This window comes from Hakea prostrata, chromosome 7, assembly GCF_041222555.1.
Source record: "Hakea prostrata isolate BN-2017 chromosome 7, UWA_Hpros_2, whole genome shotgun sequence".
Lineage (NCBI taxonomy): Eukaryota > Viridiplantae > Streptophyta > Magnoliopsida > Proteales > Proteaceae > Hakea > Hakea prostrata.
Window position 1 is genome coordinate 63,746,876 of NC_142606.1, and position 23,601 is coordinate 63,770,476.

General features: G+C 38.9%; 1 protein-coding gene across 1 annotated transcript in view; it reads right to left on the minus strand.

Annotated features, from left to right (window-relative positions):
• The window catches only part of LOC149011669 (tRNA synthetase beta subunit family protein), a 36,294-nt gene that overhangs the window by 4,548 nt on the left and 8,145 nt on the right, over positions 1–23,601 (minus strand). The window contains exons 8-15 of the mRNA XM_089163508.1: positions 20,009–20,050; positions 19,727–19,803; positions 19,356–19,482; positions 19,076–19,243; positions 7,002–7,127; positions 6,826–6,927; positions 4,159–4,293; positions 2,968–3,042 (exon numbers count right to left, since the gene is read on the minus strand). Coding sequence (XP_089019634.1) covers positions 2,968–3,042; positions 4,159–4,293; positions 6,826–6,927; positions 7,002–7,127; positions 19,076–19,243; positions 19,356–19,482; positions 19,727–19,803; positions 20,009–20,050 — 852 coding nt within the window. The remainder of the gene's footprint in view (positions 1–2,967; positions 3,043–4,158; positions 4,294–6,825; positions 6,928–7,001; positions 7,128–19,075; positions 19,244–19,355; positions 19,483–19,726; positions 19,804–20,008; positions 20,051–23,601) is intronic.

The following is a 23,601-nucleotide window of genomic DNA, read 5'->3' on the forward strand; positions in this document are numbered from 1 at the left end:
CTGGTATGGTTGCTGACAAATGCAGTGCCAATCTCAAAGCAGCTAAGTCCAGTGAAAGATCAGCTTGCAAGAGGATCACAGGTATAGAGACAACTCAAATGTGCATGAAATTCTAATTAGGTTGTCTAACCGTCATGGAGAACAATTCTCTAAATTCAGTGTTGATCCAATCATTAGATCTGAAGATATGGGGTAGGACAGAATACAAAAAGCAGGCTACTAAGACAGAAACTCAGGACTCAGAAACCAACGAAGAACTTGCAAATTTTAGTCAGAGCACTTTTTTGTGTCGTTACAAACTCTAATTCACCCAACCCACTTTGTAAATTTTTTAAGTTTAGAAAATGGATAACTCCAAAGTACTTCCCAACATCAAGTAGAAATGCTATTTCTGCTTTAACCAGTACCATTACTCTGATTTTTAAGAATGTACAAATGACAAAACAGATAAAATGAATAAAATCAGTTCCGTGTTTCCTCAAAAGGAAGCTGATGTGAAGCTAAAGACTAGGAGTAGCTCACCATCTGAAACAAAGTGTTAGTTAGTCTCAAAGGGCAAAAGGGGAAGAAGAATAGCTTTGTTGGGGTGCATTTTGAACTCCTTTTGCTCTATTTCATTTCCTTCTTTGTCTTATTCCTTTCAATTGTCTTCTATAAGTAATACAGTTGTTGTGTGAGTTCCTCAGAGTCTAACATGAGGTCTCAAAGCTTCTCCAACTCTTCTTCTTCTTCTTCTTCTACTTCTACATTCTCTCAATGTATTTCTACTTCATTTACACAGACCAACCACCAAAAGCCATGATCAGCCTTGGATTTAATGAAAGCCTGCATAGCATGAAGCAACTGCTACAAGTTTCAATCATTTGCAATGGAGATCGGCAAAATAGAATCTTAACACAAAAATAGAAACTTTGGCTCCACAGACTAAACCTGCTAGCCAATTGACTCCTGACTTGGATCGAGTGGAAACATTAAGGAGAGGATGCGATGCTGTGAATTTGATGTTGATAGCTGGATCTCCAGTTATGATGATGGAAGAAACTTGAAACTTTTTACTCAAAAGGTGAAGTGAAGAAATGGATGAATTTGATGGAATGACTAAGAGCCTGTTTGGTTACTTGAGTCTGCAGATTTCAAAAATCTAGAAATTTCAAATCTATAAATTTCAAATCTATGGAGTCATGGTTCAAATGTTTAGCACTTTTATAGTATGAGTGAAATCTCTAGATTTCACCTCATACCCATAAATCTACAAATTCACGTTTTTAGTGTAAAAAGGTGAATCTCTAGATTTCATGAATCTAGAGATTCACACAACCAAACGGTTATAAATCTCCCATTTATGAATCCAGAGATTTGAAATCTCTAGATTCAAGAAACCAAACATGCCCTAAGGGCCTGTTTGGTTATTTGAGTCTATAGATTTCAAAAATCTAGAGATTTCAAATCTATAGACTTCAAATCTCTAGAATTATGGTTTATAAAATTAACTGTTTGGTTAGCTTGAATTTTTGGAATGAAATTTGTAGATTTATCCTAAAAAAATATTTATTGAATTATGGTTCAAATGTTTAACGCTTTGATAATAGGGGTGGAATCTCTGGATTTCACCTCATACCCATAAACCTACAGATTCACGTTTTTAGTATAAAAAGATGAATCTCTGGATTTCTTGAATCTAAGGATTCACACAACCAAACGGGTAAAAAACTCCCATTTGTAAATCTAGAGATTTCAAATCTCTGGATTCACATAACCAAACAGGCCCTAAGACAATTGAGATGGAATAGAAGTACTTGTTAGATGGAGGGGAAGAAGAAAATGGTTTCAATTAAAATTTTGGCTACTTATGAGGTTCAAAAGGAGGAGCACCAGAAGACTCCATTGGACTAAAGCAACTTCAGTTTGATGATTTCAACAGCAGCAGCAATAGAGTTTTCTTTGGGGGAACTGGCAGCAATAGAGTTCAAACAAGAGAAAAAGAACCAAGGATAGGTGGATTTATCCATCTGGGAAGGTTCCTTCAGCCCTAGGATTTAGAAATTGACGGCAAACATCCATAGATCCTAGGTGATTATCCCTCACATCAAGGCCCTACCCTTTCTTATATCTCAGATTCGATACAAGAATAACATGCGAAAAGAATACTAAATCAAACAATATTTAGATCATTCTTGGGTGGTTTTTCTTTGGGGGGTTGAATACAGCCTTACATATTTATAGTAACTGTGGCACTTCTCTCAAAGTTACAAAGAAAAAACATAGACTAGCTTTGCAGAGAATTAAAACTGATTCTCAACCCTAAAAATAGAAAGAACTTAATAGCAACCAAGACTCAACAAAAATCAAAACAAATAAGTTCCTAACTCCCCCCCCCCACATGTAGACAAAATTGACCATTCTAAAAACCCTCACATGATCTGGTCTTCGGCCCCACAAGATCTAGTATCACCTCTAGAAAGCAAAATAAGGGCTGTGACACAGTTGATGCAAACAGTGTTTTGGCCTTTTTGGGCCCTTCTACTGGGAACTAGTTTGACCTGGTCCAGTTGGTCTGTCTAAGGCTGGTTCACTTCTGCCCACGTCCTACATCATAGGCAATCAGCTAACCAGAATTTGATCACACACAACTTCACATGATATAACAGAAGCCAAGAACCCTCTCACAAAGTTTATGGTGCCAGAAGTATGAAAAGGGACTCCCTCAAATGAAACCCATACATTTATCTCACCACACCCAAGCAGGTATTAAAGTTTAATAGATCAAATAATCCGAACCAACATATAAGTAACACCATGATGTTTGCCATAAAATGGCTGGTTATAAAACTCGAAGTATGATAAACTTGAACAAATCCAAATACTCTAAAAGAAGTTCACACAAGCATCCAGGATGTCCAAGAAGTGCCCACACTAGGGAGCAAGATGCATCACAACACACAATGGAATTTTGTACTTATAAAATACCTTTATGGGCTTTGGGTGGTCTTTATTGTGTGCAACAGTTTTTAATATGCCTGGCATGAGACTTGTTCGAATCATCTGCGAAAAGAATGAATTAGCAAAGCTACCATATTTAAAATATACGGAGTAATCCTAATACAAGCAAATAAGCATGCATGAAGTCACCAACCAAGTCTTTAATTCCAAGGTTACAATTCACATGTATTTTAAAACAAATGCTCACTTCAAAAAGAAATAAACAGAAACCCCAAAGGAGGAAGCAACAAACAACAGAAAGGAACATCTGCACAGGTATGTCAATGCCCAATGTAAATCTTCCCTTGGTCTTGCTTGGGTTCAAACAGCAAATTGTTAAAATGAGAGCACCAGTCAAGCAGTCACAGAATTCTACGATTGAATGGGGGGAAAATTTGGTGGCCATGAATAGAATCCCAACTAATCACCTTTTTTTTAATGAGAAGGCACTTCCAGAATCTAGATGCCTTGAGTCATTTAAAAAAGCCAAAATCACTGTTCATGTGAACATTACATTCTTATTTATTTCTAAAATTCCATCCTGGTCCCTTCTCTTCTTAAAGCTTCTTAATCTGTTGGTAACTACACCAGACACTGTCGGTTGTTAAACACTAAGCAGAAAGAAAGATATCAATCAAGCAACAGTTTCAGATTTCAAAATTTCTGACGCTATGGAGTTGCTTGGTTGTCGTTGGCCGTTGCTTGTTTGCTTGGTCAATCCAACATCAGGTGATGGGCTTCTTGTTGTTTTTTGTTGTTGTTGTATGGTTGAAACTTGAAGTTGGTTGGAACCAGTAGAAACTTGGTACTTTCCCCTAAGGTTCACTTCATCTCAGCCAGTTGTGAAACCAAGAGCCGGTTCCACAAGTCTCCACAGTATTTAATCAGTGCACCAAACCAACTCTTAAACTTGCAAAACCACCAGAAATAACTGATAAACATCTACTCACCCAAAACCTTTTCTAGTACTTAAAAGCACCAATCAAAGAAATTGGCACTTTAACAAAAGAAATACAAACAAGAGGAATGCAATTACAATGAACCAAGGGTGCATCACAAGATTGGAATAAAGATTTCAACATACCATTTGAAATTTAAGATTTAAACAGCCATGAGAGTTATCTACATCTAGAATTAGAGTTTCTTTCTATTTCAAAGAGATCAGCAAAGTAAACAAACCTCAAAATCAGCAGAACGAGGATTTGCAATAATTGAAGCTGTCAAGTGATCATCCTTACGGTTCAACATGGAGAAATTTTCTTTGTATGAGCACAATATCCATGTTAGGACCTCCGCAAAACCATTCATTGCAATCTAGAAGGAGGAACAAGAGATTGCATAAAATAGAATATCAGAGGTGACAATAGAAATATAAGAAAGCGGAGAGGCACTCACACATAAAACTATAGAAATATAAGGAACCAGAGAAACATTCTTCTAGGGAAAAAATATATATACATATAACAGAAATTTTGTGAACATGCTCAGAGAATTTAAGACATGTCATGTCATACCTATAGTTGTTTAGGCACCACTGTACCCAGGCCCTTTCTCATTTCTATAGCAGCTACAGTGGCACTTCATGAGTTCACATCGATATATATATATATTCTGCTTCTTCTTTTTCTTCTACGAATAAAAACATTTCTGTTTTTTCAAGGAATCTGCTTACATTATACTAAATGCTTTGATTATCATATGTTGGTTTTGGTTTCCACACAAGTTTATGATAGAGTTCCTAGAGCATTAACTTGCAAGGACTAGAGAAAATAAAGGTTGCAAGCAGATATGTGGATACAGTTAAAGATATATGTGATGGTTTAGTGACAAGTGTGAGAACCATGTGGGGCCAAGGTGGTGAATTCCTAACTACAATTAGGCTACACCAAGAATCAGTTTTAAACACATACTAATTGGCACTTACAATGGATGATTTAACCAACGACATTCATGATGAGTCTCCTTTGTATATGTTTTATGTTGATGATATGGTTTTGGTTGATGAGACACAATCAGGGAAAATACCAAGTTAGAATCATGATAAAACAACTTTGGAATCAAAAGGCTTTAAAGTAAGTAGAGAAAAAACAGAATCTTTAGTATGTGACTTCGTTGTGAGCAAACAGATGATGAGGTGGTGAAACTTGATGAGAAGGAGATTCCACAAAGTAATTAGTTAGGTACTTTGGTTCAATCATAAATAAAGAAGGTGATATAGGAGATGACGTTTTCCAAAGAATTTAAATAGGGTGGATGAATTGGGGAGATGCATCCAACTTTGTGTGATCAGCGTTTTCCTTTAAGGTAAATTCCATATTACTGTCGTACAACCAGCAATAATGTATGGTGTAGAGTGTTGGTCTTTTAAGAACCATCATATAGACAAATATAATGTAACAGAAATGAGGATGCTAAGATGGATGAGTGGCAAAACTAGGAAGAATATGATAAGAAAATATCATATTACAGCCGATCCAAGAGTAGCTCCAAAAAATGATAAGCTACGAGAAGGTTGATTGAGGTGGCACGGCCACGTTCAACAGAGGCCTTTAAATGACCGTCTACAAAGAAGTAATTTAGTTCAGTTCGAAGGAACTCGGAAGAGCTACAGGCAGACCTAAGATGACCTTAGGAGTAGTGAGAAAGGGTATGCATGGTTTAGGGCTTGTATTTAGTATAGCCTCAAATAGAGTTGATTGGAAGGCAAGGATCCATGTACCCAACCCCATTTAGTTGGGATAAGGCTTATTTTTGTTGTTGTTGTTGCTTTGGTTTTCTCATATTAGGCCATTACTCGCATTCTTATATTAAAATGCATCAATAAGGCTTTTATAGTGCATTTATACATGAAAATAACTAAAAAGAGTACGAGTATGTGAGGCTACTGCCATGCGGTCTAGGAAACGACAAAACATACGCAGCCTTACCTCACTTAGAGGCTGTTTCCCAACTCAAACCAAGGGCCCAACCTCTTTTGTTGCATATAAACATTACCATATAAGTTCATCATTGCTATCCTAAAAATTTCTACACGTCTAGATCAACTAGGGAACATCTACAGGGTTGCATTGTCACCCAAGTGCATTCACCACACTTGAGTCCCCTATTGCCTTGAAAAATATCGTCATACCATCAACTGGGCCAAGAATTTTATCTAAAGTATTAAGAAACTAAATTCACTGTAAAATAAAACTACCAACATGCAAAAGTCCTAGATTGCAAATACTCATTAATTTAAATTTAAATTTGACAGGTCAAAAGTACTGCAACAGGGTGAGTTGACACTATATGCTTTCCTGCACCAACTCTAAAGATCAGCCATTACTTTCTCCAACATTGTACAGTAGTGATTTCGCCAAGAAAGCGCAAAAAAAGAGGGAATTCAAAGCTTCACTGACGGAATTATATTCACATTTTTGGTTTTTATAGTATAGGTAAAGTACATCTCTACTAAATTTTGGCAACCCAAATATATGATCAAAACCTAGAAATTTCTATCAAAATATGTACATTCATAGGTATTCCATTGGGTTCCGTTTCGAGTATTTGCAAAACTGAAATATTTCTTTAAAAATAAATAAATAAATAAAATAAAATTTAGCATGGCGCAATTCCTTTGCTTATTCTTGATGTTTGTAGAGCAAATCTAAGTGTACCCCACCACCAGACTCCCCAGATGAGGAACAACAAACAATTCTACAAGCAACATGAGATGAAAACAAAGATCCATGGATAGAAAACAAACATAACAAAAATGTACAAAAGTGAAAATATATTATACTTAATTGTAGAAAAGACAGAAAGAAACCTGAGGAGAATGTCAATCCAACATATTATTTTCATTACCTCCATTCTGATAAGTTCACTTATTTGGTTCAAAGCAAGAGACTTCAAAGATGCAGGCTTCCTCTTTGGAATTTTATTGTATCCATAAGCAATAGCGACATCCTTCAAAGAAAAATATGCCAAGTTTACGAATAATGAAGCAACTAAAGGCGTGGAGAACTCAGCAAACAATATACCTCCATGACATCACAAGCATGAAGAACGTCACTTCTGGTTGGAGGTACTGATACAAGGATACTGCATTCTTCCTTGGATATGGATTTTTCTGCTTGCAGTTGCATCTTGTTCAATAAACTGCAAACCTGAAAGAATGGAAGAGTTGCCGCTACATGAATTAGAATATTTGCTATGACACATTACATTTCAATTGCCGCCAGAAAGAATGTGTTCCACAAAAATACTAAAATAAGATACAGTTCTTGCCTTCCTAGCAGTACAAACATAGACTACAAACAAATACGAAAAAGTATGAATAAATACAGAGCACTGAAGAGATATATAATAATACAGAAAAACCAAACGAGCCATCAAACCGAAAAGGACTTAATCCTCCTTTTGTCCAATTTTGGCCATTGAAACCATGGTACTACTTACTTACAAACAAAGCGTAATGGATAATAAAAATATGAGTGGAACAATCGAAGTCCAAATTGAAAGTCTTAAATCGGACATTACAAGAGTTACTCTCCATATCTGCTGGAAGAAGGCTACCCATTCCAAGATAATCCACTCCCACAAGATGAGGAAACATATTTCTAGCACTACAAACATGAAGTTTAAGCTAGTACTGTACTCTACTCAGCCATAACAAAGTTTTGCCTACACAGATCTTTTTTCTATATCATCCCTTTTCAAAGCCATATCTGTTACTGCATCTAGGCATGCATGTCTTCCCTCGTCATTCTCCTAGTCATTCTTGGTCCACCGTATGCCCTGGCTCTTTTAGCTCCCTCCAATCTGAAAAATCACCCACTCTCCATAAAGAAGCATACATAGGCTTTTTCTGCACATTTCCATGCCACCTCAGACTATTTTCTCACAACTTATCATGTACTGAAGCTACACTCCTAAACTAGCTTTAATTTTTCCATTCCTTTTTCGTTATTTCTAGTTTTACCACACATTGATGATGGACCTTGGCACAATGGTAAGACTGCTCCATAGCTAACTGGTGGCTGCAGTTCCGCAGAATCCAGTGAAGCAGGGCAAGGAATGTACAAAATGACCTCGCCAGACCCTGCAACAGTGGGAGTCTTGTGAACTAGGTACACCTTTTTGCTTTTTTCAAGTTTTACTATTCATCCATTTCAACTGCTCAGTTCATTGTATGTTCTTTCTTTATCGCCCAACATTCAGCTCCATATATCAATGTAGGCATACAACTATGTTAAAAGATTTTTGTTTAAATTTTTGAAGGAATATGTCACTCACACAACACCCCTCAACTTCATCCATACTCTATTTCCTTGAGCGACAGAATCCTCTATTTATCTTTAACGATTGAGTTAGGGACCTAAATTTCAGTTCGCACTCTACACCCTTTTTGAGCCTTATTATTATTACTACTATGTTACACGCTAAGAGATCTGATCTCGAATGCCTCTAATTAGCTAATCTAGTTAGTTCATCTATTATTAGCACAAACAAAATATGGACCAACAGTTGATCCTTGATGCAATTCAATTGCTGTTGGGTGAACATGGTGGTCAAGGAGGTTATGCAAACTAGAATTGCTGAGTGGCAGAGAGGGTCAAACAAGGTCGACACCAGCAAGGCGACCAAGGTGCCCTTCAAGCCAAGGAAGCCTACATGCCTAAGTAGCGCACAAATGACACCTTGACAACCACAATTAGGAATTCACTACACTTATACATGATTGCGTACCTTCAACCACGTTAATATATTTACTCGAAACATGTTCAATATATAATACTTGCTAAATTAACTCTCTAGGGACTCCACCACAAAGCCAAAATCTAGGTCAGTGAAGACCATATAGAAATAATGTATACATTCTTTAAATCATTCAATTAGTCTCCTAAGGAAAATAATAGATTTGGATGTAGGATACAACAGGAAGAAGCATAGGCCAAAATACTGTTTGCATGAACAGTGTTTCAGTCCCATATGTAACTTGGTGAGGATACTCTAAAAAGATTTGTGGGACCCAAGATTAGACAGCAGGACAGATTTAAGAGTTTAATTTACTTTCCATTTTTTGCAGCCTTTAGTAGCACTAATTCAATGTGTGTCAAACTGGCAATATCTCCAGGTCAGGCTCATCTCCAAGCCCAACATAAAGGGTTTGGGTAATTTCAGTTATGGGGTTATGAGGCTTAAATAGGGGTGGTTCCAACTTCCAACTGAGTTTGCTATAGTGACCTCTAAACCCTAGATGCGAAGAGAGGTTGTAATAGGACTACAGCTGTAGCCCCAAGGTCAAGGTAACATAACAGCCTCCCAGAAAAAGTTTTTGAGGTAACACTACGTAGGAAAATTGTCTGCTTGGACTTTGCTCATGTGGAAGCCTTTGGCACCAGGTTCTCCCTTTTTAGGTTAGGTCTCAAGAAATTCAAGAAAATGGGCTAACGAAAGGAATTTGAGATAGGTTTCTTGAGATAGCTCTAGGGGACCTAATGATAACAGAATAGGATGAAACTTGGATCAAGTCCAGTTCTCACCAAGTTTCATCAAATTTGGATGGTGGAATCCAAAGTTATGAAGAATCTTAATTTTAGGGGGAAAAGAGGGTGTCAAAATCAAGAAAGAGCAGATCTGTAGATTGGCAGGGTATTTGGGGCTGCAATGTGGATCGAAGGTGAAGGATATGGTGATGGCATGATCGCTGGAGTCCGGATAGATTGCAATGGAGGGTTGCTGAGCTATAATGTTTTTCGATTTATGGATGGATAGGATCTAACCTCATGATGGAGAACCCATAATAGAAGGGGAATGAGACGGGGATCGGGTAGGCTGCCAGTACCCAAATGGGGGCCATGTAGAAGCTTGACTCAAGTGGTGATGGAGTAGTAGAAGGCTTTCTTTCAGCCACATCAAGAATCCAGCTTGTCTTAACCTTGAATCTTAATGGTTCTTCAATGTTGGATATTCCAAATTGTGGAGACATTGATAGGGCCCTAGATTGACGCCATGTGGAGGAGAGAGAGTATTAGGGTTAGTTGAGGGGCAATAAATAGGGGAAAGTTGAGTCAAGAGGGTATGGATTGTTATGTAAGTGAGTTTGGGGCAGCCTCTAGCTGAGGGCACTATGAGGTGTTGGGGGTGACTGGCACCATTAAAACCAGCTCTATCTTGTAAATTTCTGAGTTTTAAATATTAAATTTAGCATTGGATTAGTGGGTTATAATAAAATTTGCATCAAAGAAGTGATGATCCCAGGGAGGAGTAATGGCACTGTCTTGGTTTTCCGGTGAAGAAGAGTGCAGGAATGGTTAACAGAAGTCGAGCAATTTTGTCAGCAGCACCAAATTGAGCATGAATATTGACTTGGAATAGCTCTCAAGCATTTGGATGGAGATGCGCTTGATTGGATTAATCAAAAGAAATGGTCGAAATCCAACTGGTTAAGCTTCAACGAAGACCTGAAAATTCAATTTAGTGATGGGAAAGGGGCAAAAGTGAGACCAAGTTTGGTGAGTTACCATCTTAGAACTGTGCCAATCTGAAGGAGATGGATTCGCAAAACCACCTTTTAAAATCGAAAGAAGAGGTGGTGGGGGTTGCAGCCGGTGGGGATTGATTGTCTTTTGGGGATGAGTCTCGCCAAATGAGGAGAAGAAAGAAGAGAAGTTTGAGTGAAGATATGTATCGGATTGGAGTTGAAACAAGAGATCTAACAGTCATATTGAAAGGTTTTGAAGAAAAGAAGAATGGAAAGGGGCTTGGAACAGTCGGCCGAAAATCCCAGCCAACGTCTAAGGTTGTTGCTTGCCAAAGATGGAGAAGACGATGCAGGAGGAAGTTAGGGGGTCGATTGGTTTACTCCAAGACAGTTAATGGGTTTGGTTCACACCCTAAGGGCCAAAAGTCTCATTATTTGGGACCAACTTAGGTACACACTATCTCAAACTTAGGGCCCAGGCAAACAAAAATCAAAGATTGGGCCATTAGTTTCCCTAAGAAACCTCCTTGGGCCCATACTATTTTCTTGACCCAAAAGCCCAATCCATTACATTAAACCAATGCCCAACCCATTTAAAATTCTTAACCTCTGGTTTTAAGAATTTGGACCACACCCATTTAAAAGACTTACCATGGGACCGGCCCATTTCCTTAACCCAAAGCCCAAGCTTTCTCTTTGTTGACTTGAGCCCAAAAATTTCAGATGGACCAAAGTCCAATTTGGAGACCAATCTGAACCAAGGAATCATCAAACCAAAGGTCAACCGAACCAACAAGGGAGACCATTGTCTTCTACCTCCCTCTTGTGAAAGCCCTCGCATCTGGTTGTGAACAAGCCCAAGGCGGAGACACAACGCTTGACACCAACAAGTGGAACACTCCTCCTTCGATTGAAATCCAGTGCAACTTGGGCTTCCAATCGATCGTCTCTCCCAACATAGGCAACATTTGCAAGGGTGCGACTTGTACCAGTGATGCTTGGAGGGACAAATCTGCCGAAGAAGGTCACTGTCCAGCGTTGTTCCATCGGTTTGATACCAGGAATGTTTCTCAGTTTGTGTGGTTGTGTTCTACGTGCCAATAAATTTGGTTTGGAGGACCCAAATGACGATGATGTTAAAGCAATTACCTCTGAAGCTCTGCTACTCATGGCGGTTGTAAAAGGCTAAGAATCAAATTCTATTTTTCTTCTTTAGGGTATGTTGCATGACTTAGATGGCCCGCGTTCGATCACTGCCTATGCCATGAAACTATTTGCAGAAATTTATCCCTAGGAGATGATATTTTATTGCGTATTCTGACGGAGATGCTTCCATTCGTGCACCAGAAAGCCACACTCATAAGTTACCGACCAGAAATTGTGATGGCTGCGAGGCTTGCAACGATGTATGTCTTTCCACTTCTAAAGGCTGGTATTCATTCAGGGAGCTTATGACAGGTATAAGTAATTAGCAGAGCACGTAAGGAAACTTTTCTTACTAGGAATACTGGAGAAGCAGCCCATAAATTCTAGTACCAAGGTCATTACTACATTTTGCTTCCTATGCACGTTTAAAGAAAATGAAGGCATGGTTTTGAATATTTTAGGGGAAATGGTTGCTAGTGACCACATGGAGATCTATGTTGCCCACCTATTGAAAGTTTTGTGTTCTATATGGATCCCCAGGATATTGGGTTTCAGCTGCTTGAATTTCCAATGGTTATTCCTAGTGTGTTCTTTCCATATGCTGAAGCTTACGTGGTTTTTCCTCATATGATATGCTTGGAGTTACATGGGTTCAGACTCAGTTGGGTTCTTGGTAGGTTTGTTCCTGAAGATACCGAACTGACATGGTTATGGGGCAAGCATGTGAAGACCAAGCTTCAACTTTCCTTCACCTTGAGGACAAGGTGAGTATCGAGGGGCCAGTAGTGTTAGGGCCCTAGGATGATGCCATGTGGAGAGAGAGTATTAGGGTTAGTTGAGGGGTAATAAATAGGGGGAAACTGAGTGGAGAGGGTATGGATTGTTATGTAAGTGAGTTTGGGGCAGGGCAACCTCTGGCTGAGGGTACCGTGAGGTGTTTGGGGTGACTGGCACCATTAAAACCAGCTCTATCTTGTGAATTTCTTTGTTTATACTAAATTTGGCATTGGCTTAGAGGGTTCTTATCAGACACAATTGCAGCAGCAACACTCATAAAAGAGGACACGAACTGAGAATACTTTATTGATAATATGAATCGGTGCCTTCCCATTGGGTGGAGGGGCTTATTTATAAAAATATGCTGGAACCGTAATGTGAATTAAACTCCTAAGTTCTAACCAACCTCTAACTAGGAAACTAGAAACTGATTCAGGCTGGAAAATAGCAACATGCCAACTTAAATAGGCCTTTACAATCCAGACCTTTACATAGGACCCTGAATAATGGGGCTTTCAATGACTTATAAGACTAACAATATAATTACCAAAATACCCCCTTTGATTGGGCAGAATTACTAAACTGCCATTGCCCAGTCGAACTAAGCTAGAAAGCATGAAAATTGAAAAGAATAGAGATAAGCTGCTAGGCAACAAATATTGAGGCTTTTCCTAGTCCTGGCCTTCCATTTAGTGTGGGAAGGCTTGGTTCCTGTATCAAGTTTTTATATCTTTTAGTTTCTAATTTGTATTCCTCGCATGTCGACTGATTTATAAAGCTATTTCTAACCTCAGTTACCTTTTATACTTGTCGGTTGTTGGGTAAGTAACTTCTACTTTCAGTTTTAGTTGTTTTTATTTTCATTGTAAGATTGCCTAAGCTATTAATAACCCCCCCCCCCCCCCCAAAAAAAAAAAAAAAAAACCCAGTCCCCAAGTTGTAATTGAAACAGATAACCGAAAAACAGAACATTGGCCATGCTTACATTAATTATAGGAGATCCTCATCGTTTCTGTGGGTGACAGACCCAGGCTGAAATAGCCATTACCATTCCCACTACCCTTCTCTTCTATGTTCTCTTATCTCCTTTTCCTTGCAATTGAATTTTTTCTCCTGCTGCTACTTTACTGTTGATCTGTACAAACTGTTGTTGAGACCCTCTTGGAGATCAGAACAGAGCCACCAACAAAGCCAAGGACAGCTGCTGCAGCTGCAATCAATCAAAAAGAGAGATCCCACAGCCTGCAGATGTGTTCGAGCCTTGGTTTTCTCCTGAAACTTTGTTCTCCAATTTCTCACCAATAAGAGGTCTGATCAAACAGAGATTCTGAGGGCTGATTCAGATCACCAGGAGCTCCATTTGATTCCTGATTCAAAGCCAGATTCTCACTGGTTTGAAAGTTCTGAACATCACCTTCACCCTTTTTTTTTCAAAAAAAATAAAAAAATTGCAACCAGAATGCTTCTCCTCAATTCATCTAGCATTTTCCTGGTGCTCATAATCAATTAATCTTACAATATCTTTAATTTGCCAATTTATTCTACTAGTTACTAAGATATTCCACACCTCTACTGGAATACCATCTGAACCTTCTGCTTTACTTATTCTCATACACTTTAAACCTTTCGACGCTAGTGACACCTTCTTTCTTTAGCTATATATCTAAGATATCTGGTTTCTTACTGGCTAACACAATCTTCTAAACACTCTTACTTGTATTGTTTTCATTTAATAAGTCTTAGGAATAGTTTTTCTTACCTCTTTTAAATCTCCTTATCACTTATTAATGCAATATCATCTTTACTCTCAATGCATCTGCGAGGGTTGAATCAGGTTTTCATTCCTTAATTTTAGGAAGTCACCCTTTGTGCCCAAGTCGTGACAAAGATCCTCATTTTCCTTACTCTTGCTTTTGCTAAATCCCACCGCTTTACTAGCTTCATTTACTTTGATGAGTTCTAGAACTAAATTTCTTAGCCTGAACGGCAGCTGCTTGAACTTCATCGTCGCAACACCACTAAGTTACCCTAGATGAATGTTCCCTTATAGATTTGCCTAGTACTTCTTTCACTGCATTCTTAATAAAACAATATTTGTGTCTTCATCAGAGTCTTACCTTCTCTAGGACTTCAAACAATGTCAAGGGGATGAAAAGAAGATATGATACTTATTCAGACCAACTAGTACAGAGAATTCCTGATTATCTCAATTCAAAGGTCAGGATTTGAACTGATATTCTTCCATTGATTTCTCCTACTCGTTCCAAATGGAATTTGGTTATTCACAATTTACAATAATCCCTATCCATGGCTGAATTTTACAAATAAAGAAAGAAAATATAACGTTGATAAGAACCCTTCTTCTCCATCAATCAAACCTGCAATTTCCAATTGATTGAACGCAGAACCAGCTCTATTTTACTCCCTGAATTGGCTCAATACACTCATTCACAGAGCACCTGAAAGTTAAAGAGTCGATCTGTAAAAGAAAATATGAATGGCTAATTACACTCTCTAACAAAACTCCATTGCAGATCGGAACTCAATATTCAAAGTGCCACCCCAGGGGTCTTCCCCTTCCTGTAAGTAACCCTGGCCAACAAAACTGAATTCATTCCCCCTTTCCCCTTACCTCCAACAACATAATGTACCCCAAGAATCCTAATAAACCTACTAGTGTACCCCCCACATGGGTTATTTTTGATAACCTATGACTTCCCCACCCCACCCCTACACCTTCAACCTAGCGTCCTATCCCTACTCCCCTCCTAAAGTTTCACCTTGTCCTCAAGGTGAACTCGAGCCCCCATCGAAGGCCATCATCGCCACGCTGCCTCAACTGCTTGCCGCTGCCGCCGGATCCTCCTGATCCTCATGTAACGTCAGAACCTTAAGTTGCTTGTAGGGACACTGATGAGCCTTGGAATAGGGCGCACATCACAGAGGAAAAACAAGTCCTTGAACATCTTCGACTTTATTTCTTCTGATGTCAATTATCACAAGTGTTGATCCCGTCCAGCAGGAGTTGTTGCCAACTGAGAAGACACTGGGGAAGATAATGGACAAATCGGTACAGGAATAGGCTAGGTTCGACACCGCTCGGTCGACCCAGCAGAGTTGGTCCAGCGCTACTCAAGTTCAATGTCGCTAGACCGGGTTTCTGCCCATTACTAGTCACAGTGCTAACAATTACAAGCTGGGCTGAAGAATACAATGGTGGACTGGGCTGCTCTGCAATGGGCCAGTGTGCCCCTTCAAGGGCCCAATTCTTTGCTTCTACGGACTGGGCCAGTTCCATAGCCTAGACAAAACCTTCAGGTTTGAATAAGCACACCTCAGCCCATGTCTCATAAACAAGACTCAAGAGGAAAGCACCACGAAGCCAAACTTTGTATTGACAGCCGGTTGCTGCAGCGAGGGTTTCAAATTGATCTTGAAACTCGTCGACGGTGCTACACTATTTGAAGTTAATCAAAGCTTCTTAGGGGCTCTTCAACTGAGGCAAACCAAATGTTCGCACCAGTGCTTCCTTCAAGCCCTCCCATGAACTCATTGGAGTCAGCATCCCCTGAAATCGCAACCATTCCAGAGTATGATCATCGAAGCACAGAGTTGCAGCCCTGAGGATCTCTTTGTTATCAAGCCCGTAGAGGTGGAAGTATCTCTCAGCGGCTCAGCCTTTGCAATCCAACCCCATGGGTCCTCTCTCCTCGCTGGAAAATATAAGCATCTCCAGTTGCGGTGGAGTGAAATCCCTGCAATGAACAGCCTCCTCTATGCAAATCGGCTTGTTGCAACTCCCCTTCCGCATGTTCTCACCTGTCAAAGGCGGTGGAGTCCTCAACTGATGTGAACACAGCTTGAACCCCCTGGCTGAACCCTAAAGAAGGCCCCAAGGAAGCTGGCTGTACCCTATTACAGGGGTATTTTGGACATTTTAAGCCCTATTTCACTGCTGGAATCTAGTTCCAGAATTCTACCTTCATTAGAAGAGACCCAATCCATTTCAAATTCCTTATTTGAGTTGTGATTGAGTTGGTTTCCTTAGTTGTGGATAAGATAAGACTCTTTTACAAGAAGAGTTCCTATCTTTTAGGAGTTTGTTTTTTATTGGAATCTGTCTGTATTAGTGGCTGTTGTTTACTTGGGTAAGAAGTCTTTTTCTAAAGAGGACTCTTATAGGTAAGTCATCCTTTATTTCAAGAATAATTCCTTTTATTTAGGTGGTTCAGTGGTTGTCAATTAATTGTAAAAGGGTATCCTAACTTATAAAGGAAAGCCTAGCAAGTTGGTCTCTAAGTCTTAGTTGAGTCAAGATATTCTCCCAATTTGAGTTAAGTTCTTTCTTTTTATGTAAGGCTATAATTAAGCCAACCTATGCTTGTAAATTTTGTTCACATTGAATGAAGATTGAATATTGCTTGTGGGAAAACAAGTCAGGGTTCACTTCAGGAGGGGCTCCGCGGGTTTATAGCTTCTGGGTTCAATTGCAGCAGCCTCTCTTCAACAAATCATAGCTCTCTCTCATCTCCAGCAGTAAAACAAGTAGCAGGACCCAACCCCTTTTGCCCACCTCCATTCCCCATTGCAGCCCCCAATCTCCTCTTTCCCCTACCCGACAGCACCTAGATCCCCTCCCCTGCCCCTCCCCTCTGCGCAAGGCAGAAATTCCCATCCCTGACCCTCGCAGGGCCTACAGCCCCCTCCCCCAGCTAATTCAGACCCTTAACCACCCTCCCCACCCTCTGATTCCCTTAGGCCCTTCCCCAACCTCCCCAGCCCCTGCAGTTCTGCAAAAAACCCTCCCTCTTTCTTGGGTTCTCTGTTCTGACGGCAGAACAGAAAAGAAGAAAAAATCAAAAAAAAAAAGAAAAGAGGGAAAAGAAAGAAAGACGAAAAAGGGAAAGAAGAAGAGCAAAAAGATTAAAAAAAAAAAAAGAAAGAAAGAAAAGAGACAAGAAGGACAAGATTCAAGAAAGGTTTCTCAAAGATCCATCCCATAATTTTCCTCTTTTCCAATATTCAACCCATATCCATCATTAGATCGCTTCTTAAAACCAATTCTATTTCGAAATCCTAATTTACCTTCCATCCCATGTCCGTCTCATCCCATATCATTCTTGGATATCTCAAACCATCCCATGGGCAATTTGTCAACAAGTCTAGCTTTGTCCCTAAGGATTTCCATAAATTTTTAGATATCCCCAATTATTCCAAAACCTTCCCATAACATTTTACCCTTATTTGCTGGAAGATTCTGGGGGAACTTTAATTCTAGGGAATCTTTCCAAGAAACCCTAATACTAGAATCAGGTTCACATCATCGACACCCTCTCCTCTTCCACTTCTAGGGCCGGTGAATTGATCTCGAGAGCCTTTCCACACATTAGGTAAGCCCTCGATTCCACCCTGAATTTGTTATTGCTCTGTTGCTGCTCCTCCAAATGCCGGGCTAGGGATCCGATCTTAGAATCCATTGCACTGACCTGAACCTGAAGTTCCTTCACTAATTCACTATGGTCTCAAGCTCTTCCACTCTGAATTCCATTCTACTTCTAACCATGCCCTGGGATCAGATCAGCTCTGATACCACATTGGTAAGAACCCTTCTTCTCCCTTAGCGAAACCTGGAATTTCCAATTGATTGAACACCAGAACCAGCTCCATTCTACTACCTGAATTAGCTCAACACACACACAAAGCACTTGAAGAGTAAGAGCCGATTGGTAAAAGAAAATATAAGTGGCTAATTACATTCTCTAAGTGCCTATTTGGTTACATGAATCCAGGGATTCGAAATGAAATGGGATTTCAAACCTACGAATTCATGGTTCAAAAAATTAACTGCTTGGTTAGCCTCAAATCTATCGAATTCCGTTGGGTTACTCCGCATTAATTCGCAAATCTCATCAATTTTATTCTTATAGTGGAATCCATGGATTTCACCCAATATCCAAGAATGGCTTAATTCACGTTTTTAGGCAAAAAAGTGAAATCCCTGAATCTCATGAATCCAGGGATGTTTTACAACCAAACAGGTATAAATCTCCGATTCATGAATCCAAGGATTTGAAATCTCAGGATTCAGATAACCAAACAGGCCCCAACAAAACTCCATTACAGATCTGAACTCAATATTCACAGAGCCCACCCAACGGTCTTCCCCTTCCCGCAAGTAAACTTGCCCAAGAAAACTGTTTTCCCCTCTTTCCCATTACCTCCTACAACATAATATACCCCCAAGAATCCTAATTCCACATGTCCCTCCCACATGGGCTATTTTGATGACCTATGAGTAACCTACCCCTACACCTTCAACCTGGTGTCCTACTACATTCATTCAAAACAACATAATGAGATGCATTGAAATTGATATAGATTTACATCTAAAGTCTATACTCTAGAGACTTTATAGTGTGAAGCTTATTAGAAAATCCAAGGATAACAAAAAAAATATGTGGGGCTCAGTATAGGGGCAAACAATTTGGAGATAATATGTTCAAACTCCACAAAGCATTTCTTTTTGTTTGCAGAAAAGAAATATTTAGGCCCAAATAATCGGATGGGTGAAAAATGGGTTACTCAAATCAAGGAAGGAAATTGACTGACAAACAGAATCTGAATTAAATAATTTAGCATACTTCGGGGGGAGGGGGAGGGGACACTAATACGTAAACAACATACACAAGTCAGTAACTATAATACCTTGCCTGCCTCTAAATCAACACCTATTGAATCAGTCACGTAACTTAAAGGAACCTCCAGATCAAAAACAGATAGATCAGGAGAAATGTAAGACTTTCCATCAGAGTATACCACTTCAACTGGTTCCACCTCAAATTTTCTTGCACAATACATAGAAAACATGCACACCTAGGAGAAGAAACAAGGGAAATTTGTATCAATAACGAGGTATTATTTAAATGATTAACTGTCATGTCTGAAGTTGACTAGCAAATACATGCAGCATAAACTTTTTTCCTACCATTGTGTTCAAGACAATCTTGGCCTTTGTTAAATCTGTCCCCGTACATTCAATTAAGACATTCTTAGTCTTCAATGTAATTGCTGAATGTGCACCATTAATAATTGGAGGAAGAGAAACCACAATTCTGCAAAAAGAGTGTAACATCATCTTACACCATTAGTACTTTATAAATGCAATGAAAAGTAGGCTAACCAATCTTTTTGTTATCACCAAAAAGAATTTTCAGGAAAGAAGAACAAAGATAATAAGTGCAAAATCTTCATATTTCTCAAAACAACAAAGCACAAGATGCCTACCAAACATTTAGAGTACAAGAAAAGAAGAGGATTGAAGGAAATTTTTTGCCTTCTCTTCCTACATCATGTTACCTACTACGGTCATATATGACTGGGAACACTGGTGAGTTCTCAATTATGTGCAAGAATTTCTTCAGTTTCAGATCTGACTGCAAAAAATTAACAGAATGGAAATTAATGATTCACACCAACACAAATCCTCAAAGGGAATGCTGCATAAGTGATGGAACTACAATTGTCATTTTACGAATAACCCAAAGAATGAACAAAATCAATCTAATGAAGATTGCAACCTTATGTTCCACGGTTCTCATCATAATTAAGAAACAATAAAATCATAGCATGAGAACTCACTTTGTAAAATTCCATTAGCTCATCAGCCCTAAAAGCTTGTGCCTACAAAAAAAAAAAAAAAAAGAAGAGCACAGCAAATCAAGCATTATTCTTTTATGTGAGAAACAAGAGCTAAAAAATTCAGCTGATGAGTTAAAAAAGCGGGACAAAGAGATAAGGCAGCCAACTACACATTGTGATTCAATAGGCATAAGTTGCTAGCAGATGAACCAGGATATGTAAGGAAGATAACCTTCATTTCGTAAGAAACATGTATTGATACATAATATACAGATCCACATCCAAAAACAATGATCAATTAGTTAACATTGGCTGGCCAGCAGAGATAGGGCTATTAGTGATGCAGGCCTATGATAGGTCTGCAATGGTTGGCTGTAATGGAAGGAGAACTAGGAGAACAGGAAGGGGAAGAAAGGGGAAGTAGAGACAGGGGAGGGAAATCTCTCAATAAGAAACAAAACTCTTCAATCTATTCTATCTGAAAGTTGTATCCTAATATAATATATTTATTTAAAGGAAATAAAACACAAAAGAGAATTCAAACCAAAATCTCAGACACTCTCGTGTATGGAATACTAAAACAAATAAAAGACCAACATTAAAATTGAAATGAAGTATTTAGTTACATCCAACTCTTGTTGGACCAAATCCTGTTGGACCGGTTCTTATTGAAGTTGGACTGTAACCCATTGAACTGAGCTGATACTGCATCAATTCTCCTGCTCTCAAAGGAACCCGACTCCAACGAGTTTGGATGAGATCCAAGAATGCCATCTGAGTCAACCCTTCATAGAAGGTATGTACAAGCAGTCTTCTTAAGCTCAATAGATGGAAGATTTTCCGCTGGGAGGAATGTCATCTCAAGTCTACCATGCTTGGTTTCTTGTAGTCAGTAGGTAAGAACCTTCTGTTCAAAAGCTCATGCATTTCAACCCAAGTAGTTATTACAATAACACCATGAGTTCAATTTTATTGTTTTTGTTTGACCACCATACTCGAGCTGTGCCTTAAGGTTAGCTTGTACAAATAATATTTTTCTGGCCTCAGTTAACCCATACCATCTGAAAAAGGTCTCCAAATTATGAATCCAGTTAAGGTACTGGTCCAGATTCTTGTCCACATAAAATTCTGGAACATCAGCCTTGCTACTCTATCAGCTCCACAATCATCATATTGACCAGCTCCATAAGGACGAGGTGGTGCTGGCACTGCTACTGGAAGGCTTGGAAGAACTCCCAAGTATCAAAGGGTAAACTTTATCTAAAGTTTTTAATTGATCAATAAATGCTTGCATAGATTCCATCATTGTCTTAATGGAATTCATAGTGGTAGTATGAATCCATTCTAGCATCTGTGTCAGTCTTATACAAGTTAAATTTTTGGAGGACTTCATCATTGGATACCATGGTGAAGATGAAGTGTAGGCGCAAGGTTAATGTCAAGATGGTAAATCCATGGAAACTCTATTAGGGGTGGTAGAAATTGTAAATAAGTGGAAGCCTTTAAGTAATGGCAAAATTGTAAAGAGGTATAGGTCTATTAGGAATGGAAAAGTTGTACATAACTGAACTTAATCAATGAAGGGCAGACTTGTAATATGGAGCTCGAAAATAAAAGCCTAGGAGGTAATGTATGATAAGAGGGGTAAAATAGGAAAATAAAACACAACAAAGAACAAAAGGGAACAACATAGAAGGGAGGTGTAGTTTGGGAAAAGAAATACGTAAACAGATTAGGGAAAAGAAGACCTATCATTTTGATGGAGGAGGACTGCAGAGTGAGAGGTCTACTTCAGCAAGGATCAGACATCGGAGCTTGCTTATCCCAGCTATGTCTTCTTTCTCCGCTTGGCTCTTCTTCTATCTCTTTTCTCTTTTAATTTTTTTTGAATATCTCTTATGTTTTTTTCTGCTTCTGCCCCTTCTCAATCTCTTGGCTGCTCAGTATCTCACAGTCTTCTCTTCTTCTGCTGTTTTTTTTCCTGGTTCTGCTTCACCACATGTCAAACTCTGCTTCTTCTCTTCCCTTTCACATTCTTTTTTTCTGCCTCTAGCTCTCTCTCCAATTCTTTTAGCTCTTCTTCCTATTTTTTTCCTTTTTTGTTAAATTCTGATGTTCAGCTTCTGTCTCTTGATCTATGCTTCTGCTGTTTCCCTTAATTTTTTCTTTTGATTCTGCTCCCTTAGTTTTTTCTTTTGATTCTGAATTTGTCACGCCTCTTCTCTGCTTCACTGCTCATCTTCGCTTTTTCTTTTCCTATCTAAATTCTGGTTCTCCTCTCTATTCAATCTAAAAATCATATCCTAATACAATCTATTTAAAGGAAATGAAACACAAATCCTATTTGAAATCAAATCTAAAACAGACATCCAAAACCAAAATCTAAAACACTCTCATGTAGAAATACTAAAACAAATAAAAGACCAAAATTATAACTGAAACAAAATACTTAATAAGTGCAACTCTTGTTGAACCAAAACTCCTTTGGGGCCAGTTCTTATTGAGGTTGGACCGAAAACAATTGAACTGGTATGATACTGCATCAATTAGGCATGGAAAGCATTTACTCAAAACTTAACTTTGATTATCACTCACATGTTCTAAAATGCTATCTGAAATACTAATGAGCCGGAACAAACTAGAGCTAACAAGTCATACACAGCGGCATCAGAGTTTTTATATGACATGTATGAAAGTCTTACTTGGGATACCTAATACTTTATGGCAAAAATATCTTGCAGAAAAGGGTGGAATTGAAAGTCTTACTTGGGATACCTAATAATTTATGGCATAAATAGCCTGCAGAAAAGGGTGGAATTCAATATTTTCCAGTGAAAATACAGGATAGTACAAAGGCAAACTGGGTTGGCAATTATCAGCACAACTTGCCCACTGATGCAGACAAAAATATGAAGTCTGAGGATTTTGGTGGATTTTGGTAGGATTTTTTCTTTTTCCTTTTTTTTTTTAACTTATGAATGGTTGAAATCTTTCATTTTGGCACCAATCAGACATGACATGACCAACAAACCAAATCATTTGACCACCAACCAACTAGTAGCAGACAAAATCATTGCATTATAACCTCTTCGAAAACAGTGAGGAAAATTTTCATTATAATCAACCACTGATAAGACAGGGACAGTCAGTGCAATGGTTAAAGCTTTAACTGCAATGCAGTTTGAGTCTATGGCACCCAGTCTGTACAAAAACTTGCTGCAAGTTAGAACCGCTCCAATTCGTCCCTCCTGAGACTCCATCAAAGCAGTAGAACCGCTCAATTTGACCCTCCTGAGACCATGGTTATCAAAGCGTCCGCCTAGGCGCGCCTAAGCTGCCGCCTAGGCGGAAAAGCGGTTTTTGAACCACTTAAATTGTGACCGCTTAACTAACGGGCTGATTTCTCGCTGCTTTTTTGCTTAGTCACTACCGCTTTGCTGCCTTTTGCGCCATATTGCCGCCTAGATGCTAAAGCAGCAGCCTTTTTTACATTTTGTAATTTGTGCATATTATTTTTTCTTTTTTTTAATCATAATTTATTCTACAATGCCGTATATAAATTTAAATATGTGAACCATTTTGGAATAGAGGCC